At 39.4% G+C, this 18,698-nt stretch overlaps 1 protein-coding gene across 13 annotated transcripts in view; it reads right to left on the bottom strand.

Annotated features, from left to right (window-relative positions):
* The window catches only part of MAST4 (microtubule associated serine/threonine kinase family member 4), a 546,144-nt gene that overhangs the window by 71,670 nt on the left and 455,776 nt on the right, over positions 1-18,698 (bottom strand). For all 13 annotated transcript variants that reach the window (XM_034656299.1, XM_034656301.1, XM_034656302.1 and 10 more), the window contains 2 exons: positions 6,979-7,048; positions 1,513-1,591 (listed from right to left, as the gene is read on the bottom strand). In XM_034656299.1, coding sequence (XP_034512190.1) covers positions 1,513-1,591; positions 6,979-7,048 — 149 coding nt within the window. The remainder of the gene's footprint in view (positions 1-1,512; positions 1,592-6,978; positions 7,049-18,698) is intronic.

Raw genomic sequence — 18,698 nt, 5'->3', positions numbered from 1 at the left:
TCCTCTCCAGATGCAAGGCTTTTCACCAAAATCATCAAAACGGACAATAAACTAACATACCACAACTAAATGGAATACAGGATAGGAAAATAAACTACCTCTCCTCAATAAAATACCAGGGAGATGGTAAATATAATACAACAAATTTTAACAAGGCAGTATTAAAGGTGCTCCAGAAATTGCATCTGGAATTCTGGAAACACATAATATAAGGCAGTAGTGATACCAGTTAGTTTATAAACTTAATTGTAGTGTCCTTTCTTCTTTTTAAAATTTATTTGAGAGAGAGAGAAAGAGAGAGCAGGGAGAGAGGTAGCAGGGGGAAGGGGAGAGAGAATCTCCAGCAGACTCCCTGCTGAGTGAGGAGCCCGATGTGGGGCTTGATCCCACACTCCTGAGATCCTGAGATCCTGACCTGAGCCGAAATCAAGAGTTGGATGCTTAACCTACTGGGCCACCCAGGCGCCCCAACTGTAGTGTCTTTGCAATGCAAGTACTATTAAGCAGCTGAATGTACATGCTTAGCCCAGTGCTGGGGCCTGTGAAAAACCAGCACCACCACTGCCACAACAAAATGGTAGATGAATAACCCTACACAATAAACCACAGATTGTCACAAAATAAAGATGGAAATGCACCAGAAGGAAATCTAAAAATCATCAGGTCCACATTCCCAGCTTGTTCAAGGGCATTCGGACCATTCCATTAGGTATGTATTGAACACCTACAACATACCTGGTCTTTCTAAATGACCTCCAGCTTCCGAAGCTCTGCAGAGACAGGTATCCTGCAGCACCACTAATTTAAACTGAGAAAGCATCCATCTAACTTACTGAATCGTTTCTGTTAATTGCTAGGGCTCCTGTTGCAATGTTACAGTTTGGGGCAAGAGCATCCTTCTTTCTCTCTTCTATTTCCATGGGTTCATTTTGTCTCTTTGTCTTAACTTGCTGCTAAATTCTTTTAATCTCTCCTTAAAAAAAAATTCTTACCTAGGAGGTACAGATTTAAGGCTTGCCATTTTTTTTCTTTGAAAGAGAAAAACAAAGAAACAAAATGAGAAAAACAAAGAAACAAAATAACAAAAACAAACAAAAAAACCCCTGCATCTAAGCCACACAAGGAAAAAAAAAAAAAAAAAAGACCCAGGCCATCAAAATTTAATGGCGTTTTTAGTACTGATATCACTGGTGTGGAACCAAAGCAATAAAACCAGATTGCATTCCCCCCTACACCACAAACTACACCAAATGGTATTAAAACGAAAGCTCCCAATCTCCTCCAAACTTGTGAACCTGGGACTTAATTCAATTTATGCACCATTGTTTAAAAGCTTGCAGCAAAGAGTATGTCCTTTTTACATTTGTCCGCTCATCATGTGATGAGTTACCTATTCAGAGCGACAGACAGGCAGAATTTATCTTCTTCCTACCAGGAAACACCCAGAGAAAACACCTGCTGTGCCAGAGAGCCGTGTGGTTGTGAGGAAGAGGAGAACAGTAAGGTACTTACAGAGACTGTGGAGCTGGGCGTGTTTGTCCCATAGCCAGAGGAGGGGAGAGAAGCCAAGGACCAGCGGCGTCCATCAGTCCTATTGAGAGAGGGAGATTAGCTTTGCCCAACGTTGGAGCACTGTTTCAGGGGAACCCCAGGGAAACCGAGTATTTTTAGTCAAACAAATGACACAAACGCAGTCAGTGAAGATGTGGAAATGTTCAGCAAGGGCCAGAGTAAACAAACATTATACAGCAGGTTGACTTTTATTTAAACTGAATCGATACACCCAAACAAGTAGAAAGTGAATGGGTTGATCCATATTATTGATCTCTCACTAACACACTTTGACAAAATGAATACCGGGGATAATTACAATGGTCAGACTCAGCAGATTCAAATGAATAAAAACAGAAAGGGAGAAGGAAAAATACTCGTGTCCGGAAGCTGATAACTGAGGCCATGGGTCTTTGGAACAGCCGGCATTCCGGCAAGGTACAAGAGCCGGTGGGGACTCTGATTACATCCTAAAGACTCTCCACTTATTTTCAAGGGAACTGTCCTACTCGTCACATCCAGGGATGGGATTAGTGGGGGCTCAGGGCTGGTTCAAGTCTTAAGTAGCAAAAATCTTGCACATGAAAAAAGTGACTGACCTTATATTCAGAATCTCTAAGAGTTACTATCTTCTGACATGACCTGGCTTCATCGAGTGTTGCAACAAAAGCCCCTTGCAGAGGCTGTGAGTATGCAGTCTAGCTCTGGCACGGGACAGCAAGGACAGAAAGAAAATTCTCCACTAGTGACAGAACCTCATGCAAAGAGTACAAGTGTCTGCCCCAGTCATAGAGGCAAAACTGTCAGGAGTCCTTGAAGAGAGTGATTTTTCTCTCCAAATGGTCAAAGGGTAGCTTCCGGGGTGGATTCTGGTTATGAGTTAGGGTCTTCACAAGGGTCTTAGATGATTGACTGAAGCAGCAGAGATAATACTGTTGCAGGGGAACACCAGAGAGCAAACTTTCTGAAATCTCTGGCATTCCAGAGTCATTACTTTATTATTTATTCTATTTTAAGTAAGACTGTGACTTCAAAGTCATATACCCCTGTGAAAACAAATAGATGAGCATTTGCCATGGGAAAAACAGAAAAAACACACATTCTAAAGGCCCCTACTGCATTCTTTGGATGGAGTATCTACATAGACTTCTTGTAATTTATGACTGTACTAATTTACCAAGTGAGAGATATGAGGGGGCCAAATACACCACAGACACATTCACAGGAAGTTGAAGTCAGGGGATTCAACAGCACTAGACTTGAATTTGAAAAACGTCACAATTAGATGTTTATGTAAAAAACTGACACTTGAGATTAAATTACAGTCAAGGGAAAATATAATCACAGGCTACCATGGATGTTGCCTCCAATAAATGCAAATGGTCCACAAAGACAAAATGGAGAAATTCAAGTGGACAAATCACAGAAATACTACAATGGTAAAATTTCAGTAAAATTACCTGTCATTTCTGTGATCATGATTGGAGAACAATTGAACCAAGTTTTTTTTTTTTTTTTAAAAGAAGCAAAATAAAATATTTGTAAATATACCAGATACAAGGAATGGGAACAATTAAGTCATATGTTCTTTAAAAATAGTTTTAAACAATTAAAAATGTTAAAGCTTTAAGAAGAAAATGATAATAATAACAACATGCTTCTAATATCTATGAATTAAATGGACACAGGTTAGTCATATTTTATTTGGCTATTTATTGAAGACTTAAAAATCCATGCTGTAATTTATATTTTTAACACCTCCAATTTTTAGAAGTAAAAAAAAAGGGGGGTATGAATTTTAAAAGGATTATTCAGTCCATTTAATAGCAATTATCAGAAACTAGTCTCTGGAAAGAATTCAGGCACGATTTCCCCCACCATGATGTTGTTTTGTGATTCATTAACTCTCCTTTCCCTCAGGTGTCAATGAATACATTTCACATGAATGAGCAATTCCAAGAAAAGACATGTTCTTATTAGTTTTGAAACATAAATTATATTTGCTTACTCTGGAAAACACACAACTAAAAGATGTTTAAACAAGAATGTGCAGCCACAGACCAGAAATAATTTATGTCTCATGAAGTTCCCCAAGTTCTCTGTGTCTATTTACTCAAATGGAGCACAAAGCACCACTGCATTTTCATTACCATGACGACTGCACATCAGAAGTTACTATATATGCTGTATACAGTACTTAAGAGAGAGCACACCCTTTTTTTCCCGAGAAAGCTATTACACAAGTGCAATTTGGATCCTGCTAACAATGTTGTCTTTTCTTTGCAGAAGCTCCCAATAAAATATTATTGGAAGACAGACTACATTCTAGCCAAAGCAACAAGGCTTTTTTGAAGAGTGATTTTTTTGGGGGTGGGGGGTGGTAGGGGTAGAAATCTCTCCATGTTAAACTAAGTGAAAAAGTAAGAAGGGAAAAACATCTGATGGGAACATAAAATACAAAAAGTTTTGAAAAAAAAATTTCAACACTACTCACAAAAATTTAGATTAATATGGTATAGAACAAAGAAAAAATGAAAAGTCCCAATATCAACCTGGCTATTATAATTATATGAAGAGGAAAAAGATTTATTTGTTTCATTTTAACAGTCACCTGGAGTGACACATTGTACATTCTAGTTGATACTATAACAACTTGAACTATGCCAGGTGCTCAACAAGTGTCTAATGACCTGAACTCAGCAGGCCAGTCTGTTCTAGTAATTTGCTCGTGGAAATATATTCTGAGATCTACCCTGGTAAGGAACAATGAGGCCTCTAGGAAACACCCGTGGCATGTACTCAGGGCTCTGTGTTTCCAATGCAAGCGCGAGCAGTATGTAATGTGTCAACTCCAATAGCTTTCGGGAAAGGCAGAACAATATTACCTCCATCTTAAACCAAAGAAAAAATGTTAATTCTGTAATTGGATGGATTGTAAATCTGTAGCAGAGGTCTTAGGAATATAAAAAAAGTTTTTTTTGGTTGCTCCTGACAAAATTTACTATGCTACAATGCTCATTTTCAATCTTTTAACTCAGTAGTAAAAAATTACCTTGATAGTTTGACTCATATACATCTATCTATATCTATCTATCTAATATACATATTAGATAGCGAGTGAGTGCCATCATATTTTCCAGGTTGAAATTAAACTATTTCATCACAGTGGATGTCTAGTGGGGGAGTATTTTCACATACTGGCATATGTAAGGGGTGTGTGTGTGTGTGTGTGTGTGCGCCACATAATGGTATAAGATGAGAAAATATTAATAAACCTGATCTTTATCTCTCTACTCAAGAATAATTTTAAAAACAGGGCAATCTCTTCTCTGTTGGACTAAACATACAAAATAACAACACGTGAGAGTCTCAAAATGGTACTACTCAAAGGCTCAAAGATGCACACTGAATGGAAGGGAATGGAGACCCATGCGTGGGTTTCCATGTTTCCTGAATAAAAATCAACTGTAACATGGAGGAGAGAGACACCAGATGTTAAATAAAAATATACCAATTTGAGTCTTCAGAGCAAATGCAGGGTTCTGTTTACCTGAATAAAAGTTTAAAAAGATGATCACTCATGCCCCAATCTAAATTAATACTTTTTGAAGAGTGTGGAGGGAGTTCCATCTGGAAATTCATGCAAAATGAACTACAGGTCTCTTGTGATAATCGTCTGTCATGGTTTATGGTTTATTTGTCAAAAATTAACATGCCTGGGGGTTGTGTATTTTCTTAAATAGAAGAGAAACCAGATTCATCTATCCTCCAGTCACCCACTTAATTATCAGATTCTCTTCATTTTTATAAATCTGGCAGGGTTAAGAGACTACGATTTCTGTCATGTTTAAATGCACGCTATAATGAGATTTGCATTTTTCTTATTAAAGTAATTAAACACATTCTTTTAAGAGATATGTTTTAAAGACTATGGTGGGTTCTTGTTTATCCATTTTTATAAGATTTTTTGTTTCCACTTAGAGGAGTAGCACTATCATGAGTTAATATTAACTGGGCAAACACAGGCTTTGTGGGACCAGTTAGTTTTCACATTTTCTTGACAGCGCTTAGAACAAGTTGCTAAAAGAAGAGAAGCTGGAACTGGGGAAAGAGTCAGGGTGGGGGTCTCAAGTTCCTTAAGAGCCTCTGGTGTCCAGCCCACGATGGAGAACTGGTACCTTACACACGCAGGCATCTGTCAAATGGTGGGGGATGTGTAACATTTACAAGGGACTCTTAGTTACAGAGAATTCTGAAAATCCTGCCGACAGGTCCTTTTCTTTGGACTTAGTAATATAAATCCATTACGTGCTGACAAATGGCAGTGGGGACACTGCAGGTTTTGCTGGTTAGTAACATGCGTTAAAACAAATTTTTTTTTTAACCTACACATATGTCTTTATTAAGTGTTATGTTAATGCACTTTATGGTATAGTTAGGTCACTGAGGAAAATTAGCAAATATGCTGGACGTGCAGACCATAAACTGAATTTATCCTGAATATTCAGAGACCTGCCTGAAGGGGCATTTTGTTTTCTCTGAGTTCTTCCTGGGCAGGAGAGGATAAGGTATGTGTGTGAGAGGGGTGAGAGAGCCCAGGAAGGTGAAGGTTGGACTCAGACAGGGAGAGGTACACTAATGCTACGTGTGGAACACAGAAAATGTGGCTGTGTAGACTTCTCTGACTTGGAGAAATCACCAAAGAACATGCGGAACTGACAAGATTTGATGTTACATCACGTGCCTATGATCCTCTGAACAGCAAGACTCCCTTGTGGCTCAACGACCCAGATTGAACACATGTATCTTTGACACTTGGTACCAAATTTTAACTAAGATACGAAGAGAAAACATAAAATATCCTATAGTCCATGCGTGGCTTTATCTCAAGGGGATCACTAAATTGGTGGCTTCATGCTCTCAAGTAAAGAGGCATCTTAGAGTTTATACCCTGTGATCCCAGAAAGGTCATTAAAATTTTTTTTTCAACAACAAAAACAGCTGCACCAGGACACAGAGATGAGTCAACCCCTTGTAAGCTCCGATAGTTCCGTAAAAATCTGATGAACAGCAAGCATGTACAACGCACTGCAGCAGAGTTAAGAGAAAAAAAGGCAACAGTCATTTCTCTCCCTCACTGGAGCCCACCATCTAGGGAAGGACCAAGAGAGGTACATGGAACTCTAGCACGAAGTCAGAAATCATTATTAAACTGTATAGCGGGAGTGTTTAACAACAACAAAGTTGTGTGTTGGTGTAAAGCTATCTTTGGGCAGGGAGCTTCAGAGAGGGCCGTATATGATAATACACAGCATCTCACCGGCAGAAGGCAGGGGAACGGGGGGCGGGGGGGATGAGGAAGAGGGGGTTCCGGAGATGCGATTCTCGATATAACACTTCACGATTCAACTCACAGAAAGTCCTTACCTCCGTGCAAATGAGAAATGGGCTGAGGCACTGGGGGAGAAATTTCTTGGACTATCTTGAGGGCTATTTCCTGTAAAGAGAAAGAGGGAAAAAATATCATAACAGGATTTTGTTTTTGTAACATTATCCACATCCAGGATCACCTTCTTTTTAGTAATGAGTTTCTGTACATTCTCACCCAATGTCCATGTCTTCAAAAATGTCTCAGTGTTCCTTGGAGCAGGAGCAGGGGTGGCAGGGGTGGGGGAGAGCGAGGGATCGGGCTTGGGTTCCAGCACAGCATTTTGAGGGTGCAAGATCCATGAATAAGCACATCTATCACCAAGCAGCAGTCTCCCAGGGACTAATACCCTAAATATTTCAGCCCTACAGAATAATGTATAATACACATGTCTTGCTTCTTACTCTTCCAGATGTTAACATCTTAAGCAACAGGATGGGTGTGGAAGTATATGCTTCAAATGGTGGTGGGGGTGCGGCTTTCTACTTTTGGGTTTTCTACTTGGTATTTTTTTATTTACGGAAACCAATCAGATGTCTGAATTCTCAAAAATAAATCCTCGTATTCCGGAGTCCGTGGTTTAAAAGTGGAAATGTCAGGGGCGCCTGGGTGGCACAGCGGTTAAGCGTCTGCCTTCGGATCAGGGCGTGATCCCGGCGTTATGGGATCGAGCCCCCACATCAGGCTCCTCTGCTATGAGCCTGCTTCTTCCTCTCCCACTCCCCCTGCTTGTGTTCCCTCTCTCGCTGGCTGTCTCTCTCTCTGTCGAATAAATAAAAATAAAATCTTTAAAAAAAAAAAAGTGGAAATGTCAGTACTAGTCATAAAATACTGGGAAGAACCCAGCCATGTGGACCTATTTCTCTAATGACCCAGCTCTATGGCCCGAGTGGCCCAGCAGGATTAGCTTGTATCAATATTTTCTTCAACAGTCCCCCTGCTTCTAAGCATCTGGGCTGTGACTGGCCAGGCAGGCTTTCAAAGCCACCACCACTGGCAGAGGGTGTCAAATCCCGCCAAGGCGGGTGAGCACAGACCGTTCGCTGTAAGAAGAGCAGCTCCTCAGGGGCTTGTTACTTTCTCCACCAGAATACTCAACCTGCTGCTGATCATTGAGAGCGCTTGGCAGGCAGCTGGTGAGGGGCAGCTCAGGACACTCCAGACCACCCGGCTTCCCTCTGGATGTTTAATTAGATTGGCAGAATTATCTGAGGACCGGATGGAACTGTAGCTGCTTTAAAGAAGGAGGTGAGAAAAGGCTGCAACTAATCTTGTATGTTCTTGAAACACGGAAAATAAATCAGGAAGATACGTTTAATCCCTAACAGCCAGCCAGTTCCCACGTTACTGATTTCACGGCGGAAGTGACAACTGTAGTTAGGTGTGAGGAATACAAGATTTGCATGTTCAAGTCAGTACCTATCTGTAAACAATTTATTACCTGTGTGCAAAAAGAACAGACTAACCCATTAAAGGGGATAAGTTCAGTGTTACCTCGAGGACTTCTGGACTTGGTTACATCTCTACTGAAATTTTTTGATTAACTTAAGGTTGCAAATTTTATAGTGATGTCTTCAACAGATGCCATTAACTTTATGACAGACAGCACAATTAAAGCCATTTGACTAGGAAGCCTATTTCTTAATGGCCAGAGAATCTAGAAGCATTTTTTCCCTCTGCTGCAATGACATTTATCATGTCTCTGCATCTGTTGTTCCTTGAGCCCCTAGAGAAATGGATTCTGCTTTTGCCATCTAGTAATCCAGGACTCTTTCTGTCCATTTATCCATAGCTAAATTAAGTTCTGTCAACTTTTCCTAACAGCCTTCATTCCCCCTGCCCAGCCTCTTCCCAACTTAGCTTATATACCACTCTTCACAGCCTTAAAAAATATTGAAAAATTCAAGATGGCTAAAAGTTTCTGAAAAAGCAGTGACTCTAACGCCAGAGATTTTAGTGTAGATTTTGTTTAGTTGGAAAAAAATGTTCACTTTCCTCACACCCCATGTAGAGCAAACTACCAGTAAGTTATTAGGAAAAACAAAACAGCTGATTGTTGGAAGCCAACATATGAGTGTTTTAACAATCCCTCCTACCCAATCATTGAGAATAAATAATAAGATCAATGAAACTTGGCACCAAATTCTTAGCTCCATGTTCTTTGTAAAGCGAACGCTGTATCCGGAGATTATAATGAGATCAACTAGAACTGGACAGAGCTTACTAAGAATTTTTAAGACCCTGAAGAAGGGAGAAACAAGGAGTTAACTTAAAACCCTTTTCACTTTTAGAGATTTTAATGATTGGTCTCCAGAAAGCCATGTAACGTCCTATAATACACGGCAAGTGATCACTTTGAACATGAATGGGCCGAGACAAAGATATATAGAGGTAGGTTAATTTAACTCTGCTCTTAGCGAAAAAAAAAAAAAATCAAGGCTACCATGAACCATTTCTAATCTTTGAGTTTTGCCTCCCCATTTTGCGCTGCCTTTCTAAGCCCATCAAGTGAAAACGTCCCTTATTTTCTTCTCATCTACTCCTACACTGCTATAAAATCAAATGCAAATTCCCACATTTTTAACCTCGAGACTACAGAGCCATCTGCATAATCTTGCTATTAACAGATCTTTCTTCCTGTTTCATGGCAGATCTAGGATAGGTTTAAATGCCCATGTGTACAGGTGCACACATACCCTACAGGCTATCACAGAGGTTCTTAAACGTAGTGGGATATTAGAGAAAATGATGGTGGTCTGAACTAGAATACCTGATAATTCATTAAAGACAAGAGATTACAGCGTAACTTGAGGGCAGTTCAGCTAGCTCAAGAGAAGAAATGGAAGAACCTCAGGAAGGGGACAGAAACAACCCAAACAGAGTAGGGTGATACAGTAGAGACAGATACTCTGGCAGGAGGAGAGAGTCAGACTGGTATAGCCAATGAGCTGTGAACTATATTTATTGGTATTAACCGGGGGAGGGCCTTAAGAGACATAAGCAGGCAAGGGAGAGATGCTACAGATTTTAACCTGGCATGAATGTGTTGGGTGGACAGATGAGTGGCCAAAGAAGGGGGTTTAGGAGCTTAGATTAGGACATGAAAGGCGAATAGAAAGAATATTTTGGTGAGCAAACCAAGCATAATTAGTTATCCATTAGAAATGAAGTGATGAAAATAGTACAGATTACAAGTGACCAACATTTCCAATGTGGGTCGACTATGGGTGACTGACTACCCATTGTGGGAGAATGCCTGTTGATAGGGAATTTTGAGAGAAGTAGAATGGTTGTGATAGGCGATGAAAAGGGAGGATGAGTATTCCGTAGATTTTTGTGTTATTACAGAATATTCCTCCATTTTCCTTAGGGAGAAGTAACAAGATTAGGAGATTAGATAGGTAGGAGTTAATCTTTGTTTCTGTTTGTGTTGTGTTTTGTTTTTAGAGAGGGTGGGGCAGAGGGAGAAAGAGAATCGTAAGCAGGCTCCATGCCCAGCTTGAGCTAACTCTGGGCTTGATCCCAGAACCCTGAGATCATGACCTGTGCTGAAATCAAGACTCGGATGCTTAACCGCCTGAGACACCCAGAGACCCCTGGGAGTCAATCTTTGAAGTCCGCGTTCTTATTTGAAATAAAAATTGATTTCTATGTTACCTAATTCAGTCTCTGAAGCCTTAGGGACACTCTTTTGTTATACAGTGATGAAAATACCACTCACTTAGAACAGACTAAATTGAAAAGCGCATCTTCTATACGTATTCTTAAGAAATGAGGACCAGGCTGCTGTGGACATGCCCAGTGATGAGAAAGCAAGACGGACTGAAACCAGAGTCCTATACATGACCTTCACTCCTCACAGCACTGCTCTCTGAATTCATCCACCCATCTGCAAAACAATACCTGAGAGACTCTCGAATGAAAACTGGTGCCAGTTAATTCTCTGCCCATATGTGCAGCACTTGCTTATAACTCAAATCCTGCTGCTCCCAGGGATTTGCTGGCTCTCGGATATTTGAGTGCTAGGACACTTTATAGAATGCTGTTATCGCCGCTGATGTTTTTGACCTGGTAAAGTAAACCTTAGTAGTGGTCAAGCATTTGGGAGGTAATTAACTCTAGGGTCCCGGGAGTGGGACTAGCATGGCCAATATACAAGCAATACAACAAAATGGAACTTTACCTCACTGCTCTGCACAGGGTGCCTCATTTTCAAGGCAGTTATGGTTAAGAAAGTGATTTCCAGATTAATTAAATTGTTTGATTGCTTTGTAATTAGGTTGGAGAAGTCCTGTGTCTTTACCACAGAGAAACGAGCTGCAAATCTTTTTAAAAGGCATATGCTATACCCACTACAGATTATTAATGTGCTTTTAATAGCTGTCTGTTTACAAAATGATAGTTTCTGGTTGCCTTGATTTTCTATCAGGACTGAGGGAATCCAAGAAATAATGATAATTGCCATTTGAAACTCCTGGAGGATCAGAGTAAGCCCCCATTTGAATCCTTGTCATTACTTGACTATCAGCTAAAATGACTTGTGGCGTTTTATGCTGTAAAAGTCAGTACCGTGCTTCCTATTGCTTTGTAGGCCATTCTGAGCACCATATTGCCATTGCTTTAGACTTTAAGACCAAACCTGAAAGAAGCAAACCTAACATCTCCTTCCAAGATGAATTCCAGCAGATAAGATGGGCACTAGAACAGTGATGCAGGAATCTCAAGCTGAGTGAACTTGCAGAGACAGTAGTCCCCAGCACCTGAGAACTTTGACTCTATCCTACCAGACCCAGCTAATACAAGAAAAGTTAAAAGTCTTCCTTTCACTTAGACAGCTGTCTCAGCACCTGGCTCCTCTCGAGATACAATTGTGGAATACTAATCACAGCTGGGCAGCTGTTTAGACTCAGAGTGGACACAGAACCACCTTGACTGGCCTTCCGTGGAATTGTCTCTGGGCAGGCTGTGAAGTGTCCACAGCAGGCCAATGAATAGAAGTAGACTCATCTGCCCAGGTTTTCAAGTACATACAGGATTACAGACAATGAACCAAAGTTTTCATAAAATCTGGGCTCTCTGAACCTGTTTTGGTTTTCCCTGTCCCTCATTGCTTACTGATCCTTCAGCAGCCGAGACCACTGTTACCATCTGATTCATTCATTCAACAAATATTTATCAATCCTCCACCACATAGAGGGCAATAATGAGATTTGATTTCTATTTTAGAAAGATCCCTCTGGTGTTCTGTGACCGATGGGCTGGAAGCAGACATGAGTGGAAGCAGGGAGATCAGTTAGGAGTCTATGAGCACAGACGAGCCAAGATATGCTGGTTTGGATGGGGTGACTGCAGATCTCAGGTCCTTTCTGGCACTAGAACAAATAGGACTTGCTGAATGATGAGGGAAAGAGAAGAAACAAAGAGGACTCCTAGATTTCAAGATTAAACAAATGAGTAAGATGCTGGCACTAACTGAGACCGGGAAGACCAAGGGTGGATAGAGTTCGGGAGTGTAAGACAGAACTAAGAACATAACTCCAATACTTACAGAGACACCACCTGGAATAATTTCAAATATATCAAAATGTACTCATACTCCACATTATATGCAATTACATATAACAATGTTACACTTAGTTGCGGTTCTCGTGTAACATATTAATTACTTAAAAATTCTGTTATAGTTTTTGTTATCATACTTGAGAGCAAGTAATATTTTTCCAGCTCACATTATTTAGTGCCTAACAGACTGAATAGTCCTGATCTGTTTCAGACACTCAAACCACTCAAGAGTGCTAGTGAAGTATTTGTAGAGAAGGAAAATTCTATAGGCTAAATACTGAAGCTTGAGTAATGATAACTTCAATCATTCTATCTCCTGTCACCACAGGTAAAACTAAATGGAATTTAATAATGTGTACTCTGTTCCCTTTCCTCTCCTCCTCTAATTGCTATTTCTAAATGTTGGCAGGGGATAAACTCCAGTTATACATGTAGATAAACACAGTGTATTTTGAATTCTCATGCCTAACCTAGTTTCTATAATATCAAAAATAGAAACATACTGTTTTTTTAAACCCAGTAATTATGTATTAAGTTCTTTTTATGCACAGAGCTTTGAGCTACCTACTACAACAGATTAAGTGGTGAATAAGACCCAAAGAGCTAAAAATCCGATGGAGGCGGCTAACTCTAGATATCATCCAGCTCTGGAGTCATCTTGCAAAACCAATTCTAGATCCAAATTCATGTGAAAAAGAAATTTTCTTAAACCAAAGTCCTTAAATGTACCAAAATTACTTACTAAAAATGAACTCTCAATGACAATACCATATGGAGAATGTACTGTGTTACAACAGACTCGTGACAAACATACATGTAATGCTTTCTAACGAATGACTGATGAGGTGCGAGGGTGAAAAACATGTAGGGAGTAAAAGAGAGATCCAATAACAGGTCAATTTCTATGTCATAAGACTCTCACCGATGCCTATTGTCTCCATTTCATGAAGCTGGTCCTCTGGAATTTGTGTACTCTATTTGAAATGCTGGGGCATTGACACTAATCCCTTGGAGATGTGTTATAATGGGTTCTTGAGAATGTTTTAGCTTTTCATTGACCCTTCCTTATTACTCTGAATTGATGTCACATCTCAAGGTGATCCCGACTAAAGACTGGTGAATGTCAAGAGTGATGAAGGAAGTTGATTTTTAGTTGTGTATTTTCCTCCCATCTATAGCAATTCATCTCCCCACAACAGAGAAGAGATTATTTTTAGTCTTTGTTTAAAGTTGCTGAGTAGCGTTGGTAAGGTCAAGGAAGGCGAGTTAATAACATAGCCACTGTAAAAGATATTTCCAAGTTCCATGCAATTTTATGAACCTTGATGCATTCCTTCATCTTAGATAATTAATTAGTATCTGAATCAGGATAAAAGACTGAGTTAAAGAATGTAACCTAAGGTGCGTGTATTTTTTTTCTGTCATACACGAAGGGATTTCAATTCTTTAACATAATTAGATACAAAGAATTTCCCTTTTTACTTAAAAGAGTAGGGAGGGTGCTATCAGGAAATTGGTTCTTCTCAGTTGTTTGCTTCAACTGCTTGGTAATTTCTAGTCAAAGAGGAAGTATTTAAATGACATGGTACACATCCATATACCTTGCTAAATATAATCTGAATGTATTCTCTATTATAGACTTTTTCCTTTCAGTTCTTCATAGTTAAAAAGAATACATATTCTACTTAAGGTGGTCCCATTTAACAAGTACTAAATGTTCCTTTGGCTGCTGGTACACCAGAATTCTATCCGAAAGAAGCAAAATATGAATATTTTTTCTTTTAGTAGTTACCTAATCATTTTCAGTTGCTAACTCCAGAAACAGGTTCAGACTTAAAAGAATCAAAGACATTCAATTCTATTGCTTCACTATAAAATAATATGTAATGTGCCAAGTATCTAACGATTCAGAATTGTGACTCTGAGTTCCCATAAACCATACTGACGTTGGAAATTCCCTGGCCCTGAGACTTTGTTCTAATATTTTTCTTTCACTCTCCTCTTTCATGTCCTTATATCAATAAACAGTTCTCATTTGGAGTGTGTAAGAGAATCGCTTGGGAAGCTTTAAAAATGCTGATATCCAGGCCCTAACATGCTCCTGTTTAAATGGAGTGATTGTAAACTGTTGCCAGGACTGAGAACCACGACCTTAGAATTTACTTGTATACTATAAATCAAATTCAAAACTCTCACTCGTCCTTTAGACCTCTTAACCAGGAAGTGTGGATTTTTTTTCACTTCCCCATTTCCTTCTATAATGCACCTTCCCTCCTTGTCTCAGGTACAATAATAGTTCAATGTCCCTTTTACAAATTCCCTTCATGTGACCTCCAAGTATTGCGAAAACAGGACTAATGCTTGAAATTCCTCCCTTATCAATCCAAACAAAGAGCATCCTACCATGTGAACACTCTGGAAATCCCACCTGCCCACAGGTGTTCTCTGAGGTTAATCAAATAAATTATAAACTTCCTCTACTCAATCCTACTGCTACCCTTCACTTCATTATTCTTACTCTTTTATTTCCTCTATACTCACTTCATTATTTCCAGAATTTCTCCCTTCTTTTCAAACAGGGCGTAACACCCCCCAAGCTTCGGTGTGTATCATTCCTATGTTCCTAAATTAAGACTAAAAGTCTTTGTAAGAGGAAAACATTGGCAAAAAACAACAACTAAAAACCCATTCATTGACCATAATCTTGTTTACACTTTTACTATCAAGTTTAACCTTTTGATTATTCAAAGTTAAACACCAGTTTTCATTTCAATCACCATCTAACGGTATATGAGCGAATTATTTGCCTTAAGATTGTGCATTTCCCGCTTCCATTTTCTTATACGCAGAATGCCAAGTATTTGGTTCATGTAATATTGGAACTTTAAAAATTATTAGGACAGTTAAAATCAATGCACAGGATCTCAATGCAACACGTGATTATCAGAAGAAAAAATAAGATCACTCTAATTATTCCAATCATTCCTCCTTACAAAAAACAGGATTTGGGGGCGCCTGGGTGGCTCAATCGGTTAAGCATCTGCCTTCAGCTCAGGTAGTGATCTCAGGGTCCTGGGATTGAGTCCCAATTCAGGCTCCCTGCTCAGCAGGGAGTCTGCTTCTCCCTCTGTCTCCTGCCCTGCCTGTGCTCTCTCTTTTTCTGTCAAATAAATAAATAAAATCTTAAAACAAACAAACCATGATTTGGGGGCACCTAGGCAGCTCAGCCGGTTAGGTGTCCAACTCTTGGTTTCGGCTCAGGTCATGATCTCAAGGTCATGAGATCAAGCCCCATGTGGGGCTCCACGCTCACTGCAGAGTCTGCTTGAGATTCTGTCTTTCCCTCTCCTTCTGCCCCTCACACGGGGATATGTGCGCACATTCTCTAAGATAAATAAATCTTTAAAAAATTTAAAAACAAACAAACAAATAAACATGATTTGGTCTTTTCCATGATCCAGATGTGTCCATTCAGGTCCTTACTCTATTTATGTTCTATACATGTATCCATGGTATTTTTAGCATACAATCCTAAATTACTGATAGATGGGGTGAGGGTTCTTGTTCCAAACTACACACAACCCTGAGATTCTCGGCACAAATAGCAACTTTTAGAAAATCACTAACTTCAGGAGCCACAATTATTAATTACAATGTGTTGAACCCTTCAGGTATGTTGAGGGGTGTTGAGGTAGGGAACAAAGTTGCGATTACTCTTCTTAAACAGCACGACTGCGTCTCCATGGCCCTCTGAAGGAAAAATTAGGTACAGAACAGGTAGAAATTTTAGATCATATATATATTAAATCACATGACAAATACTTACCTAACTAAATTCAATACCAGAAATTGTAAAACTGCTACAAGAAAACAGGGAAAAACTCCTTGACATCGGTTTGGCAACAATTTTTGGAATATGACACCGATGGTCCAAACAACAAAATAAAAAAGAATAAAATAAGTAAGACTACATCAAACTTTAAAAAAAGCTTCTACAAAGCAAAAGAAACAGCACAATGAAAAGGCAACCTACCAAATGGAAAAAAAAACCCTGCAAACCATCTATCTGATAATATATAAGGAGATCATACAACTCAAAAACAAAAACCACAAAAAACCCAATTAAAAAATGTGCAAATACTTTAGACATTTTTCCAAAAAAGATGTATAGATGGCCAGGAGACACATGAAAAAATGTTCAACATCACTAATCATCAGGGAAATACAAACCAAAATCACAATGATATCACTTCACATCTATCAGAGTAACTACTATCAAAAAGACAAGAGACAACAAGTGTCGGCAAGGATGTGGAGAAAAAGAAACCTTCATGCATAAGTGGTGGGAATGTGAAGTGATGCAGCCGCTATGGATAACAGGACGAAGGTTCCTCAAAAAATTAAAAATAGAAATATTATATGAACCAAAAATTCCACCTTTGGGTACTTACTCAAAGATAAGGAAAACACTACTTCTAGGCATTTATCCAAAGATAATGAAATCATTATCTCAAAAAGATATCTGCACCCCATGTTCACTGTAGCATTACTTACAACAGCCAACATATAGTAACAACCTAAGTGTCCACTGATGAACGAGCAAACTGTGGCATATACATAAAGGAATATTATTCAATCATAAAAGAGGATACCCTGTCTATTGCAGTAACATAGATGGAACTTGAGGATATTATGCTAAGTGAAATAAGTCAGAGAAAGACAGATATTGTATTTTCTCACATGTGGAGTCTAAAAATCCTGAATTCCTAAGAACAGAGAGTAGAATGGTGGCTGCCAGGGGCTGGGGGAAATGGTGAGACATTGTTCAAAGGTACACATTGCAGGTAGAAGGTAAGTTCCGACGATTTAATGTAAAGTGTACTGACTGTAATCAACATACTGCATTACATACTTGAAAGTTTAGAGAATAGATCTTAAAAGTAACCACCACAAAAAAATGATAATTATGTGAGGGGATAAAGGCATGAACTAAGCTTACTGTGGCAGTCATTTTACAATATATACGTGTATCAGACCAACATGTTGTACACCCTACATGCATTATCGATCAATAACATCTCCATAAAGCTTGGGGGAAAAAAGCCAATATATGCTGGGTACTTCAGTAGATCCATCAAGTCTAAAGTAAGTGATACCAGCAGCTTCCTTCAAGTGATGTTGGCAGTGATGACGGATGAAATGGAATACTGGCAATTCTGGAGACCATGTCTGAGACTAGAGCTCTGTGTTCCAGAATACCTGAGGGGTTAGAAATGGCCAATCACTTCCTGCATCGGGCCACGTGTGACTGTAAGGCAGGCCAGCACTTAGGAGCTCAAAAGGAAAATACTGAGACATTTATAATGACAGACTCCTGGTTGCCTTTGGAGAAAGTCGGATGAGTCAGACCATCCCTGACCACAATGCTCTCACACATCAGACAAGGAAGACAGACAGAACAGAGCATAATGAGATCCCGCACTCATGTGGTACAAATAAGGCGAGGAAGCCATGAATTCAGAAGAGGGATGGATGGCCACACAGAGGCAACCTCTGACCTGAACCTCCAGGGAAAATGGTAGATGAAAGACTGGAAGGAAAGGAGACTTTTGGAGCAGAGGAAACAGAACAAGCAAAGGGACAGAGTAGCAAAAGAGAACAGCATATTTTTAAGTACTTTAGTTTTACTACAAAAGCAATAATACACACATGGTTAAAAAAAAATAGTTCAAGAAGGTACACAATAAAGACTAAAAATCTCTCCCAAAGTCTGACTTCCATTCACCGATTCATTCCAACATTTGTATGATCTCAACACATCTGTACTGCTGCAAGCTCTGGGCCCCCATGCCCACCTCCCAACGCCCAATTCTACTCTTCACGTGCAACCTCTTTTGATAGGGTATGGATCTACCCAGAAATACATATAGATGTGCAAGCATGTATTATGAATATAAAAGTATCCCAAAATAATACCATGCCATATATTTGTGTACATATGGTTCTAAATTTGTTTTCTTAATAATCTTTCTACATGTTTCTGTATCACCACACCTAAATCTCTGTCATCTTTATCATCAAATAAAATTCCAGTATGCCCTGTACCATAATTTACTTTCTTTTCCTATTAATGGATACTTAGACTGATGTCAACGTT

The sequence above is a fragment of the Ailuropoda melanoleuca genome, chromosome 3, assembly GCF_002007445.2.
Source record: "Ailuropoda melanoleuca isolate Jingjing chromosome 3, ASM200744v2, whole genome shotgun sequence".
Lineage (NCBI taxonomy): Eukaryota > Metazoa > Chordata > Mammalia > Carnivora > Ursidae > Ailuropoda > Ailuropoda melanoleuca.
The sequence above is the reverse complement of the archived record's forward strand: the minus strand, read 5'-3'. Positions and strand labels throughout refer to the sequence as shown.